This window comes from Ochotona curzoniae, unplaced genomic scaffold (genome assembly GCF_017591425.1).
Source record: "Ochotona curzoniae isolate NIBS_2020 unplaced genomic scaffold, NIBS_Ocur_1.0 scaffold_4506, whole genome shotgun sequence".
Lineage (NCBI taxonomy): Eukaryota > Metazoa > Chordata > Mammalia > Lagomorpha > Ochotonidae > Ochotona > Ochotona curzoniae.
In genome coordinates this window covers 74,459,039-74,484,350 of record NW_024467119.1, presented here as the reverse complement: position 1 = coordinate 74,484,350, position 25,312 = coordinate 74,459,039, and the positions used below count along the sequence as shown (strand labels likewise).

At 40.2% G+C, this 25,312-nt stretch overlaps 1 protein-coding gene across 1 annotated transcript; it reads right to left on the bottom strand.

Moving 5' to 3' along the window:
- Positions 1 to 1,132: 1,132 nt before the first annotated feature.
- On the bottom strand, positions 1,133 to 24,792 carry TMEM184C (transmembrane protein 184C). Its single transcript, XM_040966690.1, has 10 exons — positions 24,200 to 24,792; positions 15,824 to 15,954; positions 15,694 to 15,730; positions 14,425 to 14,630; positions 7,904 to 7,978; positions 6,779 to 6,872; positions 3,793 to 3,905; positions 2,761 to 2,860; positions 2,134 to 2,305; positions 1,133 to 1,899 (listed from the first exon to the last, which is right to left on the bottom strand). Exons 1-10 carry the CDS (start codon positions 24,320 to 24,322, stop codon positions 1,634 to 1,636), a joined length of 1,317 nt encoding a protein of 438 aa, XP_040822624.1. The 5' UTR covers positions 24,323 to 24,792; the 3' UTR covers positions 1,133 to 1,633.
- Between the last annotated feature and the right edge of the window lie 520 nt (positions 24,793 to 25,312).

Here is a 25,312-nt window from a genome sequence, read left to right as displayed (position 1 = left end):
GTTTTACTGTTTCTGGTCTTTGGTACATACAAATCCAATTTTTTCCAGCACTATTTTAATTGAGACTGTCTTTCCCCTAGTATGTCCTCTTCATGCTGTTTTCCAAGATTTTACTATGCATGTTTACTTTTATTTCTAGGCTCTTCATTCTGTTCCACTGCTCCTTGTGTTTTCTATGACACTACCATACTGCTTTTTATTCTACAGCTTTATAATTTTACATCAGTAAAAGTGATTCCTCTGATTTTTCCCTCAGGACTGTTTTGACCATTTGGGGTTTTGTATGTTTCTTTATGAATTCTAGGATCATGTTTTCTTTCTGTGAAGAATGTTATTAGAATTGTGATAAAGATTGCATTGAGTTTACACTGCTTTGGATAATATGGGTGTTATAACAATATTAATTCTTCTAATCCACGAACATATCACCTTTCCATTTATATGTACCTTTAGATTCTCTCATCAGTGTTTTATAGTTTTCAATGTATGCATCTTTTACCTCCTTAGTTAAACTTACTCTTTGTTATCTTAGTTTTAATCCTACCATAAATGGGATTTCCTTTACATTTTTCACTTAGACTGTCATTTATGTATAAAAATGCTACTGATGTTTCTATGTTAATTTTGTATCCTGTAGCTTTACTGAATCCATTCAAGCTTTTTTTTTAAACGCATTTGTTAGCTTTAATTTCAAGAGAAATATTTGAGAATTGTGAACAGATACTGTTAATTACTGTGAACCAGAATTTAGATACATGTCTATATACACACACACATAAAAAGGCATGTTGCTATGAGGGTATGCCATATATGAAGGTTATGTTTGTATAAAGCAAAGGTTATGAAAACATCCATAATGGTACTTTTCATATTTTTAGTCCAAAATGTTGCACATGACTATGGGTTGTGACTACCAACTAAAGAAGCATCATCCTAAATGACTTTCTCCCAAATCAGACTTATTTGGATAAATGAGTAATTCAGATAACTCAACAGACATGTACATTTGTTGATATTTTTGGTAGCTCTGAGGAAAAGCAGTAATTTTTAAAAACATTTTTGCTGTGCTAATTAAGAAATTTTTGTTACAGCATGAAAGGCTTATCTTTTAAAGAATGACAAACATAAAAGGTTGCAGGAAAAAATGATAAATTATTATTTATTGAAAGACATCCATTTGAGAAGTAGAGAAATAATCGTTAGGTAAGCTTATATGGCACATGATGTTGATTATGTTCCACTAATTCATGTTTCTGAATTAGGCTTTCTGTTATTCCAGAGTCTTACATTCATGCAGCATGGTAGGAAACTCTGTTAACAATGTCCATCCTCTTACTAAAGCAATGTAACAACAAGGGCATTTAGCTGAAGTCATTTTCTACCATTTGAGTATGTGATACTCTAGTGTTAGGAAATCAAGTCTAAGTCTAGGAGATTTAGACTATTTGCAATATGTAAAACTCATATGTAAGTCCAGTAGTTGTATCTGGTTTTCACCTATCTTTGTGTTGAAATTTTCCATAATTTATGGCTTGTCCCAAGCACAAAAGTTCTGAGCCTTGGGAGATACCAGGTAATGGAATATGATGGTTCTAACAGAGTTTTTTTTTCATTTTTTGCCTTTTCATACTGCTCAGGATTCCAAAGCTTGATCTGAAGGTTCTTTTTTCTTCTCCATAGCATCATTAAGTATTTCATCACACTGCTTGGCTGCAGTGGGCGTAGTCTGGGGAGTCACAGTGTGTCCAAACCCTTGGTAGTGACCCACAGGTGAAGGTGGCATTGAAGAGGCAATAGACATTGCATCCTGTGATGATGATGATAACAAACTTGTATGCTCATTTTGATCTTGGTCCTCAGGAAAGAATTTTTTCCTAGGATGTCCTCTGACTGTTCGTCCTTTAAAGTAATGTAGAGGTTTCTGTGTTAGCCAGTTATTTTGACAATTACCCATTATAAAAATGAGCTTCCTTAGTTGCCTTTCTAATTCCCACCTCTCCTTACTCCATATCTGAAGAGCCAGCATTATGGTACTATTTACCTAATCCTTTTAAGTTTCTCAAGTATATTTAAATTGTCTTCAAAGAAATATTAATACTACCTAACTGGATGAATTAAATGGCTGGTACTTACCAACATGCCTTACTTGTTCAGAAATATCATCTCTGATATCTGAAACATCCCACATGGCAAGAAAAGAGTCAAAGCATGAGCCCTCTTCCGCTTCTTGGACATAGGGTTTATACGAGAAAGTGTAGTGATGAGCAATAGCAGCCAGGAACATCTCAATACAGATAATAAAGTCCTGGAACAAGAGTAACATCTGCATTAACCATCTTGGGGTTTAAATATGGTTTTCTTCAATGCTCTGTTTCTCAAGTACTTCTCAATGGTTAACACATCAGCAGCTTGTTTTTTTTCCTTTTCAGATTATGATCAAAACAATTTGGCTTTGACCTCTTCAAAAAAAGGTCAAGATATAAAATTCAAACCTATTCTGCACCACTATTGAGTGAGCAATCTACTATTTCATGGACCTGAAATCTAGGAGGAAAAACGCAGAAAGAGATCAGAAGAATCAGGTTTTACTCTTGGTTCTACCAAAATTCTGTACTTATGGCCAACTAGTTCTCTGCTTCCTCAACTGACAGGAGGATACATGCAGCGTATCCCCTTAGGCTGCATGTAAGCAGGCTTCATGGAGGTAACATAAAATGCTTTACAAGTAGTCAAGTTATACTGAGTTACAGCACTACTTACCTGGAGTCCCGTAGCCACAGCTTCTACAGTTTGCCATTCCCATGTATGCTTTTCAGAAATAACGCCAACTTTTACCAACAAAGCAATAACTACTGCTTGCCTATATGTTAGGAAAAGGTAAACGCCAAATCTATATCAAGCATAAAATGAGCAGTTGTTTTAAAAGTATGTCATTTAAAAGTTAACACCCAGTGCAACCCACTATTACCCCTGCTTTTACAATGTATTCTTGAAGAAATGGTACTTATATTTGCTTTACCAACTAATTTCATGTAGTAGATATGTAAATGCTGTTTAGACATGTATGAATTAGTATTTTTTTTTACAAGAGCAGTATTGAGATTAATCTTGTTTTAAAGTGTAGGAGCTACAGACAGAAAGGATCTGGCTCCAAGATAATGAGTCTTACTGAGCAGTTTCCACAAATTGCCCAGGTTAATGTAAACATCACTTAATGAGAGACAAGGCATCATAGTTCTAGCTAGAGTATATTTCAATTTTGCTTCTAATTAGGAACAACCTGAAAAGTTGTTTTCATAGCAATAATGTAGAGTTATACATGACAAATGCTCTTCATCATGTTGATCATTCTTTCCAGGTGGTGAATGTCAAGGATTTTCTTCTCCCATTTTTGTATTGTTTCTAATTTGTTAAATTTATTATATTCACTTTTAGGACCACCACCTCCCAGTGTCCAAGCATTTTCTAAAATAAGGACATTGTATAGTTCTGCTTTCTGTTTTAAAAAAGTGTTTACTGATGAACACTGCCCCATATTATTAAGCACGCTACATCAGTCTTCCAAACTGCATAGTATTGTGTAACACAATGGGACTAAGCTTTAATTTTTGTGATATTGACATATTTAGGTTACAGTGACCCTGTGATTCTTTATGCAGTTCTAATGGGATGAACTGTAAGTTAGGTTGAGACATTGTAGCCCATCTACCGCACTGAGATTTAAGATCCTCCTTACCCCAATCTTTACTGCCTTTTAGAAAATGAGAACATTCATGAGAAAGCAACACTTACCAGAAAGACACGAAAACTACCAGCTTTACACAAAGAAATTTGCCAACAGGTTGGATTGGACTCAGTTCTTCCTTTAGTACTTTATAAAATAGCAGGAGACAGTACATGGCAAACTAGAGGCAAAATTAACATTTAAACTTTATTAAGAATAGCTGACATAACGATAAAAAGTTCTTCAGTAAAAGGAAAAATAAAAACAAAAATCTGTAATTGATTCTAAAGACTGCTTACCTCTAATTTTATAAGTTTATTGCTTAATTTCTTACATAAATAACAGTGTATGCTTATATGTAAGATAACAAATAAGTGCAGTTTCAAAAAATTGCAATCATGAAAAGAATTGGAGAACAGTGTTTCACAAGGGCAGCAACATTAGTTCTACTAAATTTACTTTTTAAAATAAATGCTCCTTGTATCCCAACCCTGAAGATTCCTAGATCCTCACCAAGGACTATCAGTACGAACTCTGAGGACTACATCCCAACCGTCAAGGAGACCACGGGGAATTGGAGTGCCTTTGGAGGCCGAGAACTCTGAGGTCACCCATTTCCATTTGGGTCTCACACATGGGATGGAAGAAGCCCATACCCTGCCTTGCAGGATCCAAGGTCATCGGAACCACAACCAGGAGCACTGAGCGGTCCGCAGAAACAAAACAGTAAACTTCCTTCGGGACTAGGGTGAGGAGCTTTCTCTGCTTCTTGCCTGGTTCTGACTTTGGGTCCCCACCCTCTCTCGTAATGACCATCAGGATTGTTCCAGAAACCCCCCAAAACAAACGAACAAATAAACAAAAAACCCCTAGAATAGATAGAGAACAACAAGGAAAGCTTAGAAACAGGAAACGGGCAGTGAGGATGCACTTATAACTCACTAGGGTTTTGAAGATTTCTCTGCACACCCCTCTGAAAACTGTTCACCTAAACTGTTGACATATGTCTTGTTAGAGTTATAGAGTTAGACTACCTGAAAAACAGCCAGGTTCTGCAAAATCGTGCTTCAACGCTATGAGCTGCTAAATACTAAAATTAAAATACACATGAGACAGCTGAATAGTAATCGATAGCCATTTTAAGGTGTATAGAACCCAATTGTATATAAACTAATAATTGTAACGTCAATGTAGAAGTCATAGGATGTGGTTCAGAACTTGCACTCGTTTTTTTTCTCTCTCTCTCTCTTTTAGCATGCTGGTTACACAATACCACGTCAGCTAATTCCATTACATTATAAATTGTTACTGATGTAATGTTGGGATGATTGGGATGATACTCTGTCGGCTCTACCTTCAGACCAGAGACGGTCTCCCCAAGAAACTGCTGAACAATAAGGTGCTGGACTCTATGCTTTGTAGATGCTTGCAAGGAAAGAATCTCAACTGAATGACCTGTGGTAATGCAACAAGGATCCACCAAGGGGGAGGAGGGGTTTTGGGGACGGAGGGGGGGGAATTCCAGGGCCTGTGAAACTGTGTCGCATGATGCAATGTAATAAAAAAAAATAAATTAAAATAAATAAGTAAGTAAATAAATGCTCAACTCTAAAAATCGGTAGTAATAATCTAATATTCAATAACAATGGAAATTTTCCTAAAAGTTCACCTAGTTCCATTAAAATCATAAAGTGCTAATTTGAAATATTTCAGAATATGAGAGGAAGAAACAATGAAGCTATATTCACAGCAGTTTCATGCAACCATTCTTTAATATATGTTGGCTTCTTTGTTAATGCCAGCAACTAAACATAAAATTCATTGCTTAATTTTTTCCTTCTTAAAGCATCTTACTTTTCTATTGTTTAATAAATATTTGTGAGTGCTTAGAGTTTGAATTGTCAAACACTGAGAAAATGTAGATACAATTTTTAAGGAAAATATTTAAAATAATCCTAAAATAGCAGTACAGAAAATAGCATATTAAAATGTCTACATGATTTGAACACTTCCATATTCTTTTTCACAAACCAGGCTTTTGAATTTGAGAACTGTGGCTTTAAGGTAAATAGGAGTGCACATGAACCAACCCTAAATAGAAAAGTGTTTGCCAGATAGCAATTAAATTTTAAAATCAAAACAATCTGAAACTTTTGCACAGTAAATACTCAAGAATCATCTTAGAGAAATATGTTTATATTTAGTATGTAATATTTATATAATATCTTCATGTTTTGTGGTCTACCAGCCTGAATATATTTATAACCTTGGTCCTATTACCATACAGCTTATAATTATAGGCTGTTGCTAGATGTCTCAGAACAAGTAAGGCATATTTTAAGCAGAAAACAAAATCGAGAAATGAAACCAGATAAACCATATAATTCACCCAGGTTGCATTCTGTTAATGACGCTAATGATCAGTAACCAGTTCTCTCAAGTTGTATGTTTAATTTGCTTTTCAAGAAGATTAAAAACTTTGGCTATGGGATATCTCACTCATTCCTTAGCATTTCTTGTTGCATATTAGAAACCCAAACATTTTCTGCATATATTCAATCTGAGTTGTTACAGGTAAGTGCCTATTAAGTGAGAACTCTGGAGAATTCAGGAATTACTTGCCTTGGAATGAGGATTATATGTAACAACTGCTTAAACCTTTGGCCAATGACAGGACCACAGTATCTTTAACCAGTCCCTGCCACTGGGCGAGGGATTCTTTCTAGACTTCTGCTATTACAAATCAGAGACTTTATTTACAAAGATACTCAAAGTAATGTATTCCCTCTGACCAGTTCTTCAGAATACATGTTTTTAGAGCATTCCAGTTTTGAGAAATTACCTATTTTTTAAACTTGACATTCTCAATTTTCTTTTCATTCAAAATATATGGTATGAGAGAATTGCTTTCTTCAAAATGTGTAAGTTCTGTGAATTATATTTCAAGGTGAAGAAATAGACAATCAAGCCTTACTCCAAGATGAAACTGCTTCAGGGAATTCAGAGCTATTGATACTAACTTAGTATAATCAAGGAAAACAAACATTTACTTACCAATTGTGACATATTGTTTATTATAACCAAATAAGTCCAAGCATTTGAAAAGCTAAAGTTCCCTTCGTCATATATACCAACCAGCTCACAGATTCTAAAAAATGGTAAAAATGAGACAACTTTTTGATTAATGAAATTAAAATGTATTTCAAGATGCAACAACAGCAAAACCTACACTTACAAATTAGCTTATTTGAGTGATCCTCTAATTATTTCAGCCAGAGGCACTACAAAAATGTAAGGAAAAATGTTTTCCTCAGAATGTTGCCATGATTATTTCTCCAACTTGAAGGAAATCCAAAACAAGGCACAGACATTTTAACAGGGGAGACTAGTTACTAAATTCAGAACAATGTTGCCCAGTTTTGTGAAGCTTTACTGCTAGACACAGTACACACCTGCAAGTGAGAGGGTCCCCCCGCCCCGCCCCTGGCTCCGTAGTCTTGGAGATAAATTTTATGAAGACGCAGATTCTCTCAAACATGTTTTATAATCAATATTAAACTCTATACTTATTTAATATCTAACATGCTGAAAAATAAAGCATGCTTTCATTAATAAATTTGTCTTAACTGGAAAAAAACTGCTAGCTCAATGGCAGTGCATTTCTTTCACTCACTTTTTTTCCTGGTATTCTTCTATTAGCATGCAGAATGTTAGTGGGTACTAGTAGATGGAACATGTAAGCTACCTGCTTGACATTATCTGGTGTTCTCAACATTTTGAGGGATTACTTTGTGCCACGTTAATGAATAAACCATTTTACCCTAAGGTGTCTAGCCCTAACAGAATGTTTTACAGAAAAATACATCTTCTTCCTCTAAATTAACTATGTAAAAAAAAAACCCATGTAATTAATGCAGAGTACACACATGAACTCCATTCAACAGGTTCTAAAGCTGTGTGGATATGATTTCTGCATGTGCTTTAGAGAGGATGCAGGACATGCTGATTCTCTGCCATATTTATTTTCACAGAGTAAGTTTTTCATGTAACTGATTTTTCAGATGGACCAGAACTGCAGAACAAACACCTAAATTAATCCTGTGTTGTTACTCAGTTGATCACATATGAATAAAAGCTCGAGGATTTTAAAACAATAAATAACATAAAATGTTTGCTTACAAAGCAACAATGGTGGTGAATGGTCTGACAACTGTATACTGCAACACACCCAGTTTGCACCTAAACAGCAATACTCTGCAAAAGAGAAAGAACTTTAGCAATTCAAGTATTCATTTAAACAGCTTCAGATTTTCTCCAGTCTCCAAATTAAAACCATTTTGACAAATGATATGTTTTAATTCTTTCAATTTATTAATCCTATATGGTAGTGAGGGAAGGATGTGAGTGGCAACAAATGATCTAAACAACACTGATGACATTATCTGACAATTGTATCTTCTCAAAGATCTCCCTTTTGGGGACAGTCTCAATTCCTGTGTAGTACAGCATAAAAGAGAAGCCCAGTGTAATTCTGGAGGACTGAAATTGAGTCACAAAGCAATTGCGTGTATGTGTGTTTGAGAAAGAGGGCATTTCATTTTTTGGAAATTATCATTTATGGGAACTTGTGCTGTTGTGCAGGTTAAGCCTGCAGCTTATATCCTATATGAATGCAGATTCGAGTAGTGGCTGCTTCATTTTCAATCCAACTCCCTGCTGATGTGTCTGGGAAAGCAGAGGAAGCTGGCTTAAGTGCTTGGGCTGCTGTGCTCATGCGGGAGACCCAGAAGAAGTTCCTGGCTCTTGGCTTCCAAACCAAGCCAACTCTTGCTTTTGAGCCCATTTGGTAAATGAAGTAGCAGATGGAAGATTTCTATTTTTCCCTTGCTGTAATTCTCCCTTTGAAATACACTTTTTTAATAAAAAGAAATTATTGTTTGCATTTAAGATTTGGTTTCCTTCTAGTTTTTGAGTATGACAGAGAATATTCTTCCTGGATATTCAGAGAGGTGGAAGCAAAGATCCTACATAAAACATCCTGTTCTTTTCCAGGCTTATTCAACGTAACGGAAAATCTGTAAGGAGTAGCAAACCACACCAAAACAAACAAAAGCCAAGACAATCTTTTTAACATGATTGGAGAGCCATTTAAGAGTCCTCTTAAAATTTAGACCAAGGAGGGGGCGTGACACCTCCCTCCCTCTCTGCCATACAATGGTTCAACTGATTAATCCCCTGCTTGCAAGTACTTGTATCCCATATGGGTGCTAGTTAATGTCCTGGCTGCTCTGCTTCCCATTCAGCTCCCTGCTTGTGGCCTGGGAAAGCAGTCGAGGACGGCCCAAAGTCTTGGGACCCTGCACCTGCATTGGAGACTCAGAAGAAGCTCTTGGCTTTCATTCGGCTCAGCTCAGGCCATTGAGACCACTTGGGGAGTAAATCAGCAAATGGAAGATCTTTCTGTTTCTCCTCCTCTATGTAAATCTCCCTTTCCAATAAAACAAAATGTCGGAAAAAAAGAGAGCAAAATAAAAACTTCATAAAAATAAAATACATCTGAGAAAGTGTGTCAATTACGACAGTAAAGAATTTAAAAGGGACATGCTTTAAGAAGAAAAAAATGATAATTAAAAGATCTGATATGCAAGATATGAGGAATAACTGTTAAACTTGAAGACCTTTAAAAACTACCCAGGACCTGGCTAAAGTCTTCACCTTGAATGTGCCAGGATCCCATATGGATGCCAGTTCTAATTCTGGCAGCACTGTTTCCCATCCAGCTCCTTGCTTGTGGCCTGGGATAGTAGAAAATGGCCCAAGGCTTTGAGGTCCTGCACCCTCGTGGGAGATCTGGAAGAAACTTTGGGCTCCTGGCTTTGGATTGGCTCAGCTCCGGCCGTTGCGGTCACTCTGGAGAGTGAATCATCAGATGGAAGATCTTCCTGTCTGTCCTCCTCTCTGTATATCTGACTTTATAATAAAACTAACAATGAACGAAATGCAATGTAAGGGCACAGTGAAACACCACTCTACACCACCTTGACAGGTAAACAATGAAATCTGCAGAGGATACTGTTCAACAGAAAAATTTTATTTACTTAGTTTTAAATTCTTTTTATTTTCATTTTATTTGAAAAGCAGACTTGAAAAGCAGAGAGAAGAAGGGAGATCTTTCACTGGTTCACTCCCCAAATACCTGCAACTGTAATGGCTGGGCCAGGCAGAAGCTGGGATTGCAGAACTCCAGCCTAGTCCCCCTCACGGTGACAGGAATCAAGGCCCTGAACTTACCTGCTGCCTCTAAAGGGTATATGTTAGTGGGAAGCTAGAGCAGAAAGTACAGCCATGACTTGAACCCTGGTACTCTGACACAGGAGGGAATGTACCACCATCATCCTAAGGGTCACACAAATGCCTGCCACGGATGGTTTTTCATATTCCTGATAAGAGAGTAACTTGATGTGCTGCAGAGAACAATTGGTCACTAACCTGCAAAGTTGAACAAGGCCTACTACATCCACATCAAGATGCATACCCACAACAGTGGTTTTCAAATTCTTATGAATTCAACTTATTTTAAAAATTTGGGTTATAGCCCACTAAGAGTGAGAGAAGAATAATAAAGGTTAGTGCTGTTCCAATTATAGAAGCATAAATGCATCAAGTCACCAGGAGAAGTGTTTCCCTTCCTCCCATGAATGGCTTACACAAAACCAAATGTTCACAAGAGAACTGACTGCACTCAACGCTTATGTTACAGAAATCACAGCATAAACAGGAGAGCTGTTTTTTTCCATGAATCAACCTCAAATGTGTCACAGTATCTGCACAGTAAAAACATTATATTGGCAACAGCCTTGTTAATTATCAGATATTTTACACTGGTTATCACAGGAAAATGAGTAACCTACATTTTATTTATAAAAGGTAGAATGAAAAATATTATTACTAGGACCTCATTCCTCAACTCTGATTTTAGTAAACATTCAGCATCTGCTTGAAGACAAGAAAACTTGGTATCTGTGAATGCACTGCTGACTATCAGTCCCATTTACTCAGAATTCATGTCAGAGGAAAAAGAAAAAAAAAGAGATTAGGAGACAATTGTTTAGCAGCAAACAAAGCAAGTGCACAAGCACAAAATGTGGGCATTTGTGTAATGCCATTTGACAAAGGCATGGGATTTTAGTGACCTCAGACCACTTGTGCTGGTCTGTAGAACATGTTCAGCCTACTGGATAAGATGCCTATGTCTAGCACGGCTCCTGTCACCATGGAGGATACCTGGATGTCCCTGGAGCCTGGCTTCCGCTGGGCACAGTTCTAGCTCTTGTGGGCATTTGGAGGGGGGAGACAGCCTATGGTAAGTCCATCTCTTTGTGTCTCTGCCTCTTTAAAAAAAGAAGCCAAAACAAAGCAGTTTGCTAGTCTGAAGAGCTTACATTAGAGCCTTATCTTAGGTTCTATGGCAATGAAAGAGCCCTTATCAAAGTCAAGTTGCCACTATCATATCCTATCATCTATACTTAACAATGGAAGTCTCTCATCTCACTCAACTCATACCTTTGACCAGTTCCAATTCAGTCAACACAGATACAACAATCTTTGGAAATGGATTTTGGAAACCAGTTCTCTGCAAAGCAACCTACAGTGGCTTCTCATGACTGACTCTCACCCATCAAACTTGCAGGTAAGTTCTCATCCTCTTTTATAGGGCTTCACCTTTGAGCACTGTCTTTGGCCTAAGTCAGCTTAAACACAGTTAAGTCACTGACCCAACATCTCAATATCTGATCAATTACCACATATTCACCTTGAATTATTCAAATCCCTGACTGCTTTAAAGCAAGAATCCTGCTAGTTTAGTAAGCATCCCCTTATTTTTTTTTTTTAAGATTTATATATTTTTATTGGAAAGCCAGATCAGATGTATAGAGCTAAAAAGAGATGGGGGAAAGATCCTCCATCTGCTGTTTCACTCTCATAGTAGCTGCGATGGCTGGAGGTAAGAAGATCTGAAACCAGGAGCCAGGAGCCTCCTCAAGGTCTCACACGCTGGTGTAAGGTCCTAAGGCTTCCAGCCATCTTCTGCTGCTTTCCCAGGTCATAGCAGGGAGCTGGATAGAAAGTGGAGCAGCCAGGACATGAACTGGTGCTCATATGGGATCTTGGTGCCTGCAAGGTGAGGATTGAGCTATTGAGCCATGCATTAGGTCCAATCCCTACTCACGATATTTCTTAGCAGTCTGGCATCCACTGACACTTTCAATTTACACCTTACCTATAAATGCCCATTTATTTGTATTTATTGTATTCAGAGTTCAGCACAATCTATCTTCTCTGTTCACCAACCTACATTAAATTTTCCTTATTACCCTTTCTCATGGCTGCCTATTTTCCTTCACTGCATTTCCTCTATTTGTGTCTTCACTTAATTCCTAATCAAATTATAAATTCCATGAAGTCTACATCTGTTTTGTGTATTAAGAAATAACCATACACTGTCACTAGGTTCTCAACATGTTTTGTTTTCTTTTTATCAAAAAGCCAAATAGCTCCCTGTAACATTCAGTGTTAAGAGACACGGCTATGTCAGGATTTTGTACAAGTAATTCTGTGCCTCGTGACGGCAATGTAGCCATCTCTAAGTTGTACATTTATACTGATTGTCAACAGCTCCACATCATTCCATGAATGCTGGCTTATAACTTCCACCTTAATCCCTGTTTATCTATTCTCAAGTCTCATTGATTCTTTGGATGCATTCTCTTACTGCTTTTCTTTCTAATCCAAATTTCATCCTTTCATTATCCCAAAGATGGATGATTACAACCTCCTATTTCTCCATCTCTGCAATTTTCTTCCCTTTAATGCATCTTTTATAGTATTGCAAATTGATCTTTCTGAAACACCGTTTTCAAATGCCTGCTTGCTGAAAAACAGCCATGGTTCATTTGTAAGTAAGTGCAATCTTAAGTTCAACTTACTTTTCAAAATGAAAATTGTACATGACATATAAACTTTTCATTTAATATCCTACACAAACATATAACATAAACATTAACGTTACTGGAAAAAAACATTATTTGTTGTCCCTATTGATATATGCTGCTTCCCATCTTAGGTTATCTTTCTAAGTCTCCCCCCTCCCCCTTTCTTAATTAGTTACTGGAAAGGGAGAAGGTGGGAGGAGTACGAAGAAGCAGTGTAGGAGTAGACCCACCCATGGGTTTATTTCCCAAATGCCCATAAAGGCTGGGACCAAAAGCAGAGTCAGATACACATTCCAGGTCTCCCACACCAGGAGCAAGAACTAACACTCTTGCTGTCTCCTAGGGACTACATCAGCAGGAACCAGAGTCAGGGGCCAGGGCCAAATACTTTACCCAGTTATTAAGACTTGCAATGTGTGCGTCTTAAGTGCTGGGCCAAACACCCACCTCCACCAACTCTTTTAACCAGCTATGTGATATTGCAAAAAATCAACAGACCCTGAATCCCAATTGCAATAGGATTTAAAAAAATTATTGATAATTTGAGGCCAATATCATGGTGCAGTCAGGTAAGCCTCTGCCTGCAGTGCCAGCATCCCACATGGGCACTGGTTTGAGTCTCAATGGCTCTGCTTCTAATCCAGCTCCCTGCTAATGGCCTGAGAAGGCAGTGGAGGATGACTCAGGTCCTTGCACCCACAGAAGAAGTTCTAGGCTTCTGACTGGATTGGCTCAGGACTGGCCATTTTGGTCATTTGGGGAGTGAGCCAGCGAATGGAAGATTTCCTTCTGTCTCTTCTCTATATGTAACTCTGCCTCTCAATATAAATAAAATAAATATTTAAAAAAGTATTAATAATTTACCCAAAACACAGGCACCCACAGAGAAAGAGATCTTGTATTTGCTGGTTCATTCCCCAATGAGAGTAATAGCTGGGGTGGGCCAAGGTAAGCCAGCAGTCAGGAGCTCCATCTGGGTCTCTCATGCACTTGGCAAGTATTCAAGCACTGAAGACAATACTGATGGCACAGCAGGAAGCAGGAACTGGAAGCAGAACTGGGACCTAATTCCAGGCACTCTGATAGGTCACCCAAGTGGCATCTTAGCCACCACATCATATGGCATCTCACACTGCCATTCCTGAAATATTTTATTTAACTTTTCTGTTTGGGATAATTAACAAAGAATACCAACACACAGGTAGATTATAAAAATGTGTCTTGGGCCCAGCGGCTAAAGTCTTCATCTTGAACGTGTTAAGATTATATGGGCAGCGGCTCTAATCCCAACAGCCCTGCTTCCCATCCAGCTCCCTGCTTGTGGTCTGGGAAAGCAGTTGAGGATGGTTCAAAGTGTTGGGACTCTACACCTATGTGGGAGACCAGTAAAAAGCTCCTGGCTCCTGGCCTTGGATTGGCTCAGCTCTGGCTGTTGCGACCACTTGGGGAGTGCATCAGCAGACTGAAGATCTCCCTCTATATCCTTCCTCTCCCTGTATATCTGACTTTCCAATTAAAAAAAAAAAATCTTAAAAAAAAAGTGTGTCTTGTTTGCCTTTAAACCTGACTATCAAGTATATCAGGGTAGGGCATTCTGTTTTTTTTGTGTTTTGCCTTGTTCGCAGTACTTAACCAAGGGCTCATATTTAACAACTTTGCTTAAATTGAAGTAAAACAGAAAAAAGATTAAAACCAAAAAATACTTACTCTCCCATAGCCCATGGTGGACAGCAACACAGAGGAGGGAAATGCTTCTGCTGATCTTTGGCTTCAAGGATTAACACCAGGTTTGGATAGCGGTTTGTTAAGTAATTGGTAAGGAATTGCATAAAGCTGTAAATGACATAGGCTTCATAGCATTCTCTGCAGGTATCCACATAGATGGCAATGCTGGGGAACTTCAAAGCCACCCACTATGAAAAAGCACAAGTGTTAAAAATAGTTGTGGGCAAGATAAATCAATTGTAATTCCAATTCATGGTCCTCAAGATTAGCTAACTCAAAAATTTTGAGATGTCTTGTGGTATACCAATATCGACCACTCTAAAAGCTACCATTATAATAGCTACCAGAAAATGTGTAAAATAAAATTTAAAATTTACTATAATTTTATGATACAGTTCTATAAGTACAAAATAAATTTTTAAAAGGCACAAACATCTTAGGTATAGCTAAGCAAAGATAAGTAGAGATAAAAAATGAGTATCAAGAGAAGAACTAAATTAATTCTTATATATAATCCAAAACTTTTCTTTGGTCATTGTAAATATTTGTTATAGGTGTTTCCTTTAGAAATCAAAATAGCATTATATGATAATTACATATATAGCCACTGGGGAATTTTTTTCTTTTTTGGTTCAAACAAAAGACTTAATAAATACAAAGGATGGTAATTTACAGTTGGTCCTTCTGTAATTCAACCAACCCTGGGACTCAAAGTCTGGGTAAAAAAGACTGTGCTCAATATCAATGGACTTTTTTTTTTCTTGTCTTATTTCCTAAGCAATACAATATAACCATTATTTACACAGAATTTAGTGCACCAGGTAACTTAAGGATCCTAGGCATGACTTATAAGTCCAGGGGAGAAATATAAGTAGGTTACATGTAAATACCTCACAGGGCACCCAAGTACCTTCAGGTTTTGGTATCCACAGGAGTCCTAGAACTAGTCCTTTTTGGATGCTGAGGCATGAATCTAATTTAAAACACTCTTGAAACAACCAACAGCCACTACACTCATGAGCTTAAAAGATTAAACCAAGAAAATAAAGAGTGTATAAAATTTAAAGCAGTTGTACTTTTCTTTCCTATGATCATACTTTGTCTGTTATCAATATTATCCGCAAGTGAACTTTTCCACTTTTCTACTGTTTAATGAAAAAGACCTACTTGCATTATCTTAAATCTTCCGTAAGCATGGTTAACATCATCCGACAAGTCCTAAGTTAATGAAATAAAATGAAACATACTTACACTATCTAAACTGTATATGGGTACCATCCAAAGAATCCTATTTGGAAAGCAAAGCATAAATTTTAAAAATTTTGTCAAATTTACAAAATAAGCAAACACAACACTAGCAGAATAAAAACACATGATTTACCTTATTATTGGTTTTTGTAATTCAGGTTGTGTGTAATGCACTAAATGCTGCAATATCACCCACAGGGATATAGGTATAGTCAACAGCAGAAAGATTCCAGCAATAAACCAAGCCTTAGTGTGTATTCCAACCTTGAGAAACAAAACAATGCATTAGTATAGATTCTGATAGTAAAGTTAAAAACCTTCATAAAACATTTCTATATCTTATGTTTTCGTTTGATTACAAATAAGGAACACTATTTTCTAAATTATGATTTTATTTCTCATTCAAGCAGTCTGTTTCTGTGGAGGCAGGGGTCATATTTTTCATGAGCATTTTTCAAGGAGCATTTCTAACAGCTTTTCATTTGTCAAGAATATTAGTTCATTTCTCAGTTTGCTGTTTGTCTTTTATAATTCGTTACTGCTTTCACAAATGTACAGCAGTTTTAAAATCTTCTGCAAGTCCCACGTAAAAATCTTTTAATGCTTGTTAAAGGCTAAAACTCGGGGGCCGGCATTCCTGCACAGCAGCTGAGACTGCCCCAGGACACCAGTTTCCCATATGGGCAATGGTTGGTGTCTCACCTACTCTACTAGTGATCTAGCTCCATGTGCTTGGGCCCTGAACCCCACGTGAGTGACCAGGATGAAGCTCTTGGTTTCAGCCTGGCACAGCACTGGATTTCACAGCCATCTGGGGAATAAATCAGCAGATGCAAAACTTTTCTTCCACTGTCTCTCTCTCTTTTAAATATAAAAACAATTACAAAAACAATAATGAACATTTATTGCATGCTATTTGCCTGATGTTTGGCTCTGATATTGACATGCCTTTTGTTCAAAGGCAGAGGACATAGAAAGAGTGGAAAAAGCAGACATTTTTCATCCACTGGCTCACTCCTCCAAACAGCCATAGTGGCAGGGGCTGAAACAGGCTGAAACCAGGAGCCTGTAACTTCATCTGAGTCTCACATGTGGATGGCAAGGGCCCAGGAACTTGAAAACGGAGCAGGCAGGAATCAAACTGGTGCTGTGAAAACAGTGAATAGTATTTCAAGTAGCAGCTCAATTTGCTGTACTATAATGCTGGTCCCTGAACGGATTCTCTCAAGAGTTTTAAAACTTACTATCTGAGGGGGCCCGGCATGATAGCTGAATTGGCTAATTCTTCACCTCCAAGAGCTGGGAGCCCATATGGGTGCCAGTTTGTGTCCTGGGGGCTCCACTTTCCGTCCAGCTTCCTGCTCGTGGCCTGGGAGGGCAGAGGATGACAGCCTAAAACCTTGGGACCCTGCACCCATGTGGGGAGACCTGGAAGAAACTTTTGGCTCCTAGTTTTGTACCAGTTCATCTCAAGCTGTTGTGGCCATTTGGGGAGTGCATCAATGGATTATAGAAATTTTTCTCTCCTTCTCTCTATAAATCAGCCTTCCCCCCCCCCAAAATTAAGAAAATCTTTTTTTTTTAAAGATTTATTTTTATTATTTTTTTATTGGAAAGGCGGATATACAGAGAGGAGAGACAGAGAGGAAGACCTTCCATCCAATGATTCACTCCCCAAGTGAGCGCAACGGCCGATACTATGCCGATCTGAAGCCAGGAGCCTCTTCAGGGTCTCCCACATGAGTGCAGGGTCCCAAAGCTTTGGGCCATCCTCGACTGCTTTCCCGGGCCACAGGCAGGGAGCTGGAAGGGAAGTGGGGCTGTCGGGATAGAACCGGCGCCCATATGGGATCCTGGGTGTGCAAGGTGAGGACCTTAACCATTGCGCCACCGCGCTGGGCCCAAGAAAATCTTTTTTTAAAAAAATTCTAAACAAAATTATTATTTGAAAGGTACGTAGGAGATGGAAAGAGGATTGACAGACAGCTAAAGTTTCAACATCCTGGTTCAATACACAAATGTTCACAACAACTAGTGCTGGGCCAAAGCCAGGAGCCAGGAACATAACACAGCTCTCAACATAAGTCGGCCACATGGGTGGCAGAGACCTGACTTGCAAAATCACCTGTTGCCTCCTGGAGTCAGTATTAGCAGGCAATCAGAATCAGGAGTGAGCCCAGGTGCTCCACTATTAATATTTTCACCTTTAGGCCAAACGCATATCCCACGCAGGAGCTCTTATAATCCTCCTGTTACACTAATACCCAAACAAACTGTGTTTACATACGACTCCTGTTTTATATATAACAATACCAATTCAGGATATTATATATCCTGAAAATAAAAGCTATACCTTTCAAGGTCAGTATTCAATCAATATTTTATTTTATTTTTTTTTTTATTTTTTTTTTTTAAAGATTTATTTTTATTATTTTTTCATTGGAAAGGCGGATATACAGAGAGGAGAGACAGAGAGGAAGGTCTTCCGTCCGATGATTCACTCCCCAAGTGAGCGCAACGGGCCGATACTATGCCGATCCGAAGCCAGGAGCCTCTTCAGGGTCTCCCACGCGGGTGCAGGTTCCCAAAGCTTTGGGCTGTCCTCGACTGCTTTCCCAGGCCACAGGCAGGGAGCTGGAAGGGAAGCGGGGCTGCCGGGATTAGAACCGGCGCCCATATGGGATCCCGGGCGTGCAAGGCGAGGACCTTTAACCACTTGCGCCACCGCGCCGGGCCCAATATTTTATTTTTTACAAGCTGAATTTCTAAAAATATACTCATTCTAAAGCAGCACTGTCCAACTTTATGCAAAACTGTATCTGAATCTTCTCTTTTTGGGGGAGTCCTAGAGAAGGAATTTATTATTATTATTACTGGTTTTCAGAGAAAGAGTGTATCCAAGTGCTAACAATGCTTCCCTATTCACTGTTAGCTCTCAGAGGCTTGTGACAGCTCCTGACAGGGGCCAAACTTAGGAGCCCTGAACTCATACAGATGTTCTAGTCAGGTGGCAACCACGTACTTCTTAGAGCCAACAGTACTGCTTCCTGGGTCTGCACGGGCACAACGCTGGAGTCCTGTGCCAGAGGCAGGTTTTAAACCCAAGCACTTCTCACATGGTGGCATCTGATCACCTATTCACAAGCCTGTCTTGAAGAATCTGAGTCTTTTTGTTTTGTTTTTTTAAAGGGTAGCAGTATTTGTGTTTGGAAACTGAGTGGTTTGAGCAGCTAACAAAATAGTGGTAGAGCCAGCAACTTCACATTTCACTGGTTTAACAAGGTATTTTTGCTCAATATGGAGCTAGATATGAAAGAGGTAGGAAATTTAAAAAAGAAGAACAAAGTTAATTTTATATCAATAAATTTCCACATTGAAATGTACAGGAGCCTGAAAATGAACACTCATTTTTCCAGGGGTTCTACTTTGCTCACTTTCATTTAAAAGTGGGTGTCAATTTCAATTACCTAAGAAAATAGTAGCAGCAGAAACACAGGGCAGTTTCTCTTTTATAAGGTTACTATTATGAGAGTCCTGCCAAGTAATTTTAATGTCTGTTTTTTTTTAATGATTGCTCTAGTGCCCAAAAGTAGGACTTGGTTGTAGACATAAGAGAAACTTTATGTGTTTGTGACTAATGAAGGCCAAACATATAATTACAGTGTGCAGTGAGGAAGAAAGTGCTTTCTCAAACAATCATAAAACAAGCGACTCTGGATAACTCAGTCATTTCTGCATAGTCACGTCAAAATAAGAAAAACTGTACCCCAGGGAGCTAGTAACATTTTCACACTGCAAATCAGTTTCAGAAAAACATCAGCCCATACTAAACATTGCTTTTATAGCCATTTTGACTTTTGAAATATGCAAAAAGCTAGGTGTGTAAGAAATTTAAACTACTTTAAATGTGTTCAATGTAAGCAATGTTACATCAGAAAAAGTCACTATCACGTGTCTGTGGAAATTATTTCATTTCTCTCTAGGTAATTAATTCAGCTTGAAACACACTTCAATAAAGAAACTATCAACCTAAGTCTTAAACTTATCAGACATGCCATAGCTTCTTGTTGTCATTTTGTTTTGTTTTGAGCTCATAAAAGGAGAAGGATTAGATGCAAAGTTTTTTTCTACGATAACCTGAGGAAAGAAGGCACAGATAAAGCCGTGCAAGAGAAAGCAATGTCTAGGAGCCAAGTTAACTCTTCTCCAGCCTGTGCTTCAAAGGAGCACAGAACAGGAAAGGGTGATTTTGGGTTCCAGTCTGCAGAGCGGAAGAGAGCAAAATGGACAGATGCTGGTGCTCAGGCAAACAGACTACAGAGAAACACTGAGCCTGCCTGAGGTCCATCAGACATGCTCGGCCACGTGAGAGGGTGAGAGAAATAGTTCCAGCAGTGCAGACGGGCGATCATCCCTTCATTCCAAGGAAAGCCTGTACTGGGCCAAGGCATGACAGCAATGGCAGTTCATGAACCTCCCATTTTCTGTAGCCTCTTTCCCAGGGGCTTCTCATTGTGAACACTGACTCTAGTCTTTAAAATACAGGCTATGTTTCATACAAGATGTCTCTCAGTGTAAGTCAAAATGCATCAGATGACCAAGTAGATAAACATGTAATTTTATCCGGGCATGGATTAACGTTCCGGCCTCTCCACTTGCGTTCCAGTTGCCTGCTAATGGCCTGAGAAGAGCCTGGAAGATGACCCAAATGTTTTGGTCCAAGCTACACCCACGTGCGAGACCCAGTTAAAGCTACTGGGCTGGCTGTTTTGCCATCTTGGGAATGAGCCAGTGAATAATGTTTTTCCATTCTAACTCTGTTTTTCAAAGAAATATCGTGTGTGTCTATATACATGTACATATATATAAACATACCTTTTTTTTTCTAAAAAGATGTGCTAATTAGGGCCTACTATTTGCTGGACACAGTGTTGAGACTTTTAAACACATCAGCTCATAACAAACAGAACAAAGATAAAGCATATGAAGTCCTTCGCACATGTCACTACAGTCACCTATCTCTGCCTTAGGGTTTTAAAGAGGATTAAACGCAGACTATAACTAAAATCTGAGGGCATGCTGTAGTCAGTGTCTGTGCCCTTAAAAACAAAAGTGAGCAAATCCTTCCTTACTCACACTACCCTCTTTCTCGGGGGCATTAATTTCTCAGTTATCTGCAGAATCAAAATCCTCAGGGACAGCGAGATGGCTTCACTGGCCAAACTCATCCATAAGCGCCAGCATCCCATATGAGTACCAGTTCTAATCCTGGCAGCCCCACTTCCCTTCCAGCTCCCTGCCTGTGGCCTGGAAAAGCAGTCGAGGACAGCCCAAAGCCTAGGGACCCTGCACCTGCGTGGGAGACCAGGAACCTCCTGGCTCCTGGCTTTGGATAGGCTCAGCTCTGGCTGTTGTGGCCATTTCGAGTGTGAGCCAGTGGATGAGAGATCTCTGTCTCTCTCCTGTCTGTAAACTTCCTTTCCAATAAAAATAAATCAATCTTGTTTAAAAAAATTGTTGAGACAAAAAATGAATAACAAACTTAAATTCCTACCCTGATTCCACTTTTTCATCTCACATGGACTCTTCTATCTTGTGGAAACCAAGGGACATTGTAGTAGCACTGGTACTGGTCACCACTTCCTTTCTGAAACACCTTTTTGGCACTCTACTCTCCCGCTGCATGCTGCCTCCTGGAGCTCCTTCTGCTCTGCCTGACTGCACTATATTAACGCTAGGCTGTTGGCCCTTTCAGTTTCTTCTTTTAATCTCATCCATCTTACTGGCTTTACCACCACCGACATTCTGATGATTCTGCCATGGCCATAACTGTATACCCAAATTTTAAAGATTTATTTATTTTTATTGGAAAGGAAGATATATAGAGAGGAAGATCTTCCGTCTGATGATTCACTCCCCAAATGACCACAATGGCCAGTGCTGCTCTGATATGAAGCCAGGAGCCAGGAGCTTCTTCCAGGTCTCCCACATGAGTGCAGGGTCCCAAGGCTTTGGGCCATCCTCGACTGCTTTCCCAGGCCACAAGTAGGGAGCTGGATGGGAAGTGGAGCTACCAGGATTAGAACTGGTGCCCATATGGGATCCCGGTGCGTTCAAGGCGAGGACTTTAGCTGCTAGGCCATGCTGCCGGGCCCAACCCAAAATTCTTTTGCTGAGATCCTAACCCACACTGTGACTGTGTTTGGCGATGGGGCTGTTAGCAGGGAATGAAGGTTAAATGAAACCCTAAAACAGGAGCCCAATCTGACAGGGCTGGTGCTGTTCTAAGACAAAGAGGCACCAGAGGGTCCTCTCTACCGGGAGAGCACACAGCAGAAATGTGACCATTGCAAACCGAAGGAGATGGCCACCTCCAGGCGTGACTCCTACTGGCACCTCTCTTCTGGATTCCAAAACATTCTTCAGAACTTGGAGGGAAAAAATTCTGTTTTAAGTTGCTCAATGTATAGTATTTTATGGCAGTGAGAAACTCCCGCATTTGTATCTGCAGTTCCATCCCGAGTCCGAGATGTGCCTATCTGACAAGCCAATCTGACGGTTCTCGTGACACTGAAGGTGTATACACAATCAAATTGCTCTCAAGCCTTTTACTTTCCATCTCGGTCCCTGGCACCAGTTATTCAAATCAAAAATCTCTGATTCAACTTTGACTTCTCCATTTAATTGTTGACCGTCCCATGCAATCCAACCCACTTGTAAGTCCTGTTGGTTCAGTTTCCATCTTTACTTCCGAGATCCTGAGCCCGGCTGTAAATCACCACAGCCCACTACTTCTCAATCACCACACAGAACTTTCCAATCTCCCTTCACCTCTACTCCTTCTTCCATAGTGAGTTCTTGAAATTGTGCAATAAGACTGTCCTGTCTGTGTTTCCACGCCCCCCCCGGTTTTAAGAGTACTAAAATATTTTTGTCATTTGGCTTTGTTCTCTCTGCCTCCACCATTGCATTCCATGAAGGCAGGTACCATGTTGGTGTCTCTCAGGAAACACAACGGCCTAATTCCTCACTGGGTCTGAGTCACTGGGACTTAGCAGGAGAGGAAGAGAAAACTAAATAAAGCTTCTCTCATGGTAGACAATGTAAAAGTTCTTCAAAAATAAAGCAGAGAACTTGGGGAAGGGAAGCCTGGCATTTTCACTGGGCTTGTCCAGTGACATCTGACTTGAAGGGCATGGAGGGATGAGAACAGTTTATAGGGGAGGGCAAGGTTGTGAGGAAGAAGCAGGCAAAGCCACAGTGGGGAAAACCCAGGACTTGAGCACAAGGGGAGCTTAGGGGGAGTGGTCTAGCACATGTCTGGCCTTGACAGCCACAATTAGGAACACTGGCTTTTCTTCTGGGACTAGTCAGCACGGAGAAAGACACATAGAACGTGACTTGTCTCTACCTCGATACTCCAGTTGGTATGATGCAAAGACTCCAGGCAACACATATTGAGAATTTGGTGCAGGGTTACATTGGTGGAGAACGCAGATTGAAAAAATTGTCCCTAAAAATCAGCGACTGGGGAAGTCTTAATCTAGGATATTTCTACACCCCATTAACCTGACAAGTAGTCCGTATGCCATCCTCCAAGGAAATACTTCAAAGCAAGAAACCTTTACCCACTTTTAAAAATGTTTATACCTGAATTTTAGTAAAGTATGGCAGAAAGCCCTAAATATCTAAGAAATGAGAAATACTGAATGTAACAGAATAATTATGAACAATGCAGAATGGGAATTCAATAACAACAAAATGAAAATGCAGAGCCCAAGTGTGTATTAAATATATTTTGTTTAAACACGTAAAACTAATCTCCACAATACAAAAGCAACTGAAATAACCAATTTTTCCACAGCTCTTGTAAAATGAGCGTTTCTCAGTAAATATACTTTATTCATTCAAATCGAAAGTCCACTAAACAATTTTTTAAAAGATTGTGTCTTAGTTAAACATTTACTTTGGGGTCTTGTGGCTTGTACAACTTTACTGATGTCACAATAACAATGTGACATCAAAAATATACCAGGAACTTCTTGCAAAACCTTTGCTAGTTAAGAGGTAACAGCTCCAGTAGTAACAAGGATGATTCAACTAGAATCCCTTAATTCAGAAAACTAATTAAAAGCTACTAACATTCTATACATGGTTCTCAAAATAGTCTATTTGATTTATGTAAATCTAATATCTGAATAAATCAGATTTCAGGAATAGGCTGACTGTGCACAACACAGATGGATATTTGCAAAACTAGTGTTCCTCGCAGCTTTGCTAACGCATTCTGTTTTCTCATCCTTGCCCCACCTCCACCTGTAGAATGCCACGAATAACCGTAAGGGACAACAAAAACCAGACACGTTTACAACCCGAGACTGGGCTCAGACGCGCGCACGAGACGGATATCAAGGTACCGCGCCCGGGTGTTTAGGGCAGCAGTCGGGGATAAGTGTCGCCTCCTTGGATTGAGACAGGGGAGAGGCGGACGGCGCCGGGCCCCTCTTACCTCCAGCTTCTGTAATTCCCATACGCACAGGGGCACCGCGACCACTATGGACACCAGGTAGATGACCACCGCAAGAGGTCGGATCCACTGCCTCCAGTTCCTCCAGGTGCAGGTGCAAGGCATGTTGTCGCACCAATCGGCTCCGAGGAGCCAGCGGAAAGAGCTCGCGGGAAGCTGTCACCGGGAGAGCCCTGTTCTCCGGCTGTTTTCTCCACTCGCATACTACGGAGAACCCAGCGTGGGTCGGGAGACTTCAGCAACAGCTCCAGCCGCCGCCTCGGCCGGCGCTGCGCTTTCTGTTGCTGCGACTGGGGCCGCTCAGGGTGCAAGCAGGGCGCAGAGCGGGCAGCATGCTTTCTCCCCGAACCCGCATCGACCCGGCTCGAGCGCGGTGGACTCCCGCTGCCCTCACCTGGGGATGCCCCTGAGCTCCGCCTGCACCATGGCCTGAGAGAGGGCGGCACGACCAGGACCGTCCTTTGGGGACCCTGAGCGCTAGCGTTTTTCTAGGGGAGGCGTCTCTGGGCCCGGTTCTGTTGGTAGGAGAGGCCCCAGGTTTTCTATCACTCTCTCGAACCGGGCATCCTCTGCGGCGGAACACCAGGCCAAACCGGGAGCTTCAGCGCTCTTCCGCTTCCGCCCTTGCTGTTTGAGGCAGGTGATTCGTCGTCAGTGTCCAGCGGAGACCGCCCCATCCGGCCCGTTTTCCACACTCTGATTGGTCATGTGAGCGGGGGCGTGGCCCAAGGCTTGCGTACTGCGGAGAGAAGGCGGCAAGAGGAGTTGAACGCAGTTGCTGTGTGTGAACCGTCCTCTGGGGCTTCTCGAAGCCGCAGCTTGGGACACCTGAGAAACGCTAGTTATTGTTCTTCTAATGGACTTATTCCAGCTCAAAGAAAGCCTGGGTAAGGGACAGTTATTTTAGAGTTCACCTGGGAGTAGATACGAAAGGCAAGTGGAATGACTGAGAGTGGAAAGCATCTGCCTACTTGGCTATCAGCGGTGAAAATCCAGGGATACGGCATTTCTGGATCCTGGAGAAGGTTCATTCTAAAGATAGCTTAATTTTAGAAGCCCGACAAATACGGAATGTCCTTTCCACATTTAGAACTT

Excerpts from the sequence above, each read along its gene's own strand:
- TMEM184C (XM_040966690.1), bottom strand. The coding sequence starts at position 24,322 with ATGCCTTGCACCTGCACCTGGAGGAACTGGAGGCAGTGGATCCGACCT. Across the intron at positions 15,731-15,823 it reads TTACAAAAACCAATAATAAG|GATTCTTTGGATGGTACCCA; the intron begins GTAAATCATGTG and ends CTTTCCAAATAG. Across the intron at positions 6,873-7,903 it reads TTCACCACCATTGTTGCTTT|AATCTGTGAGCTGGTTGGTA; the intron begins GTAAGCAAACAT and ends ACCATTTTTTAG.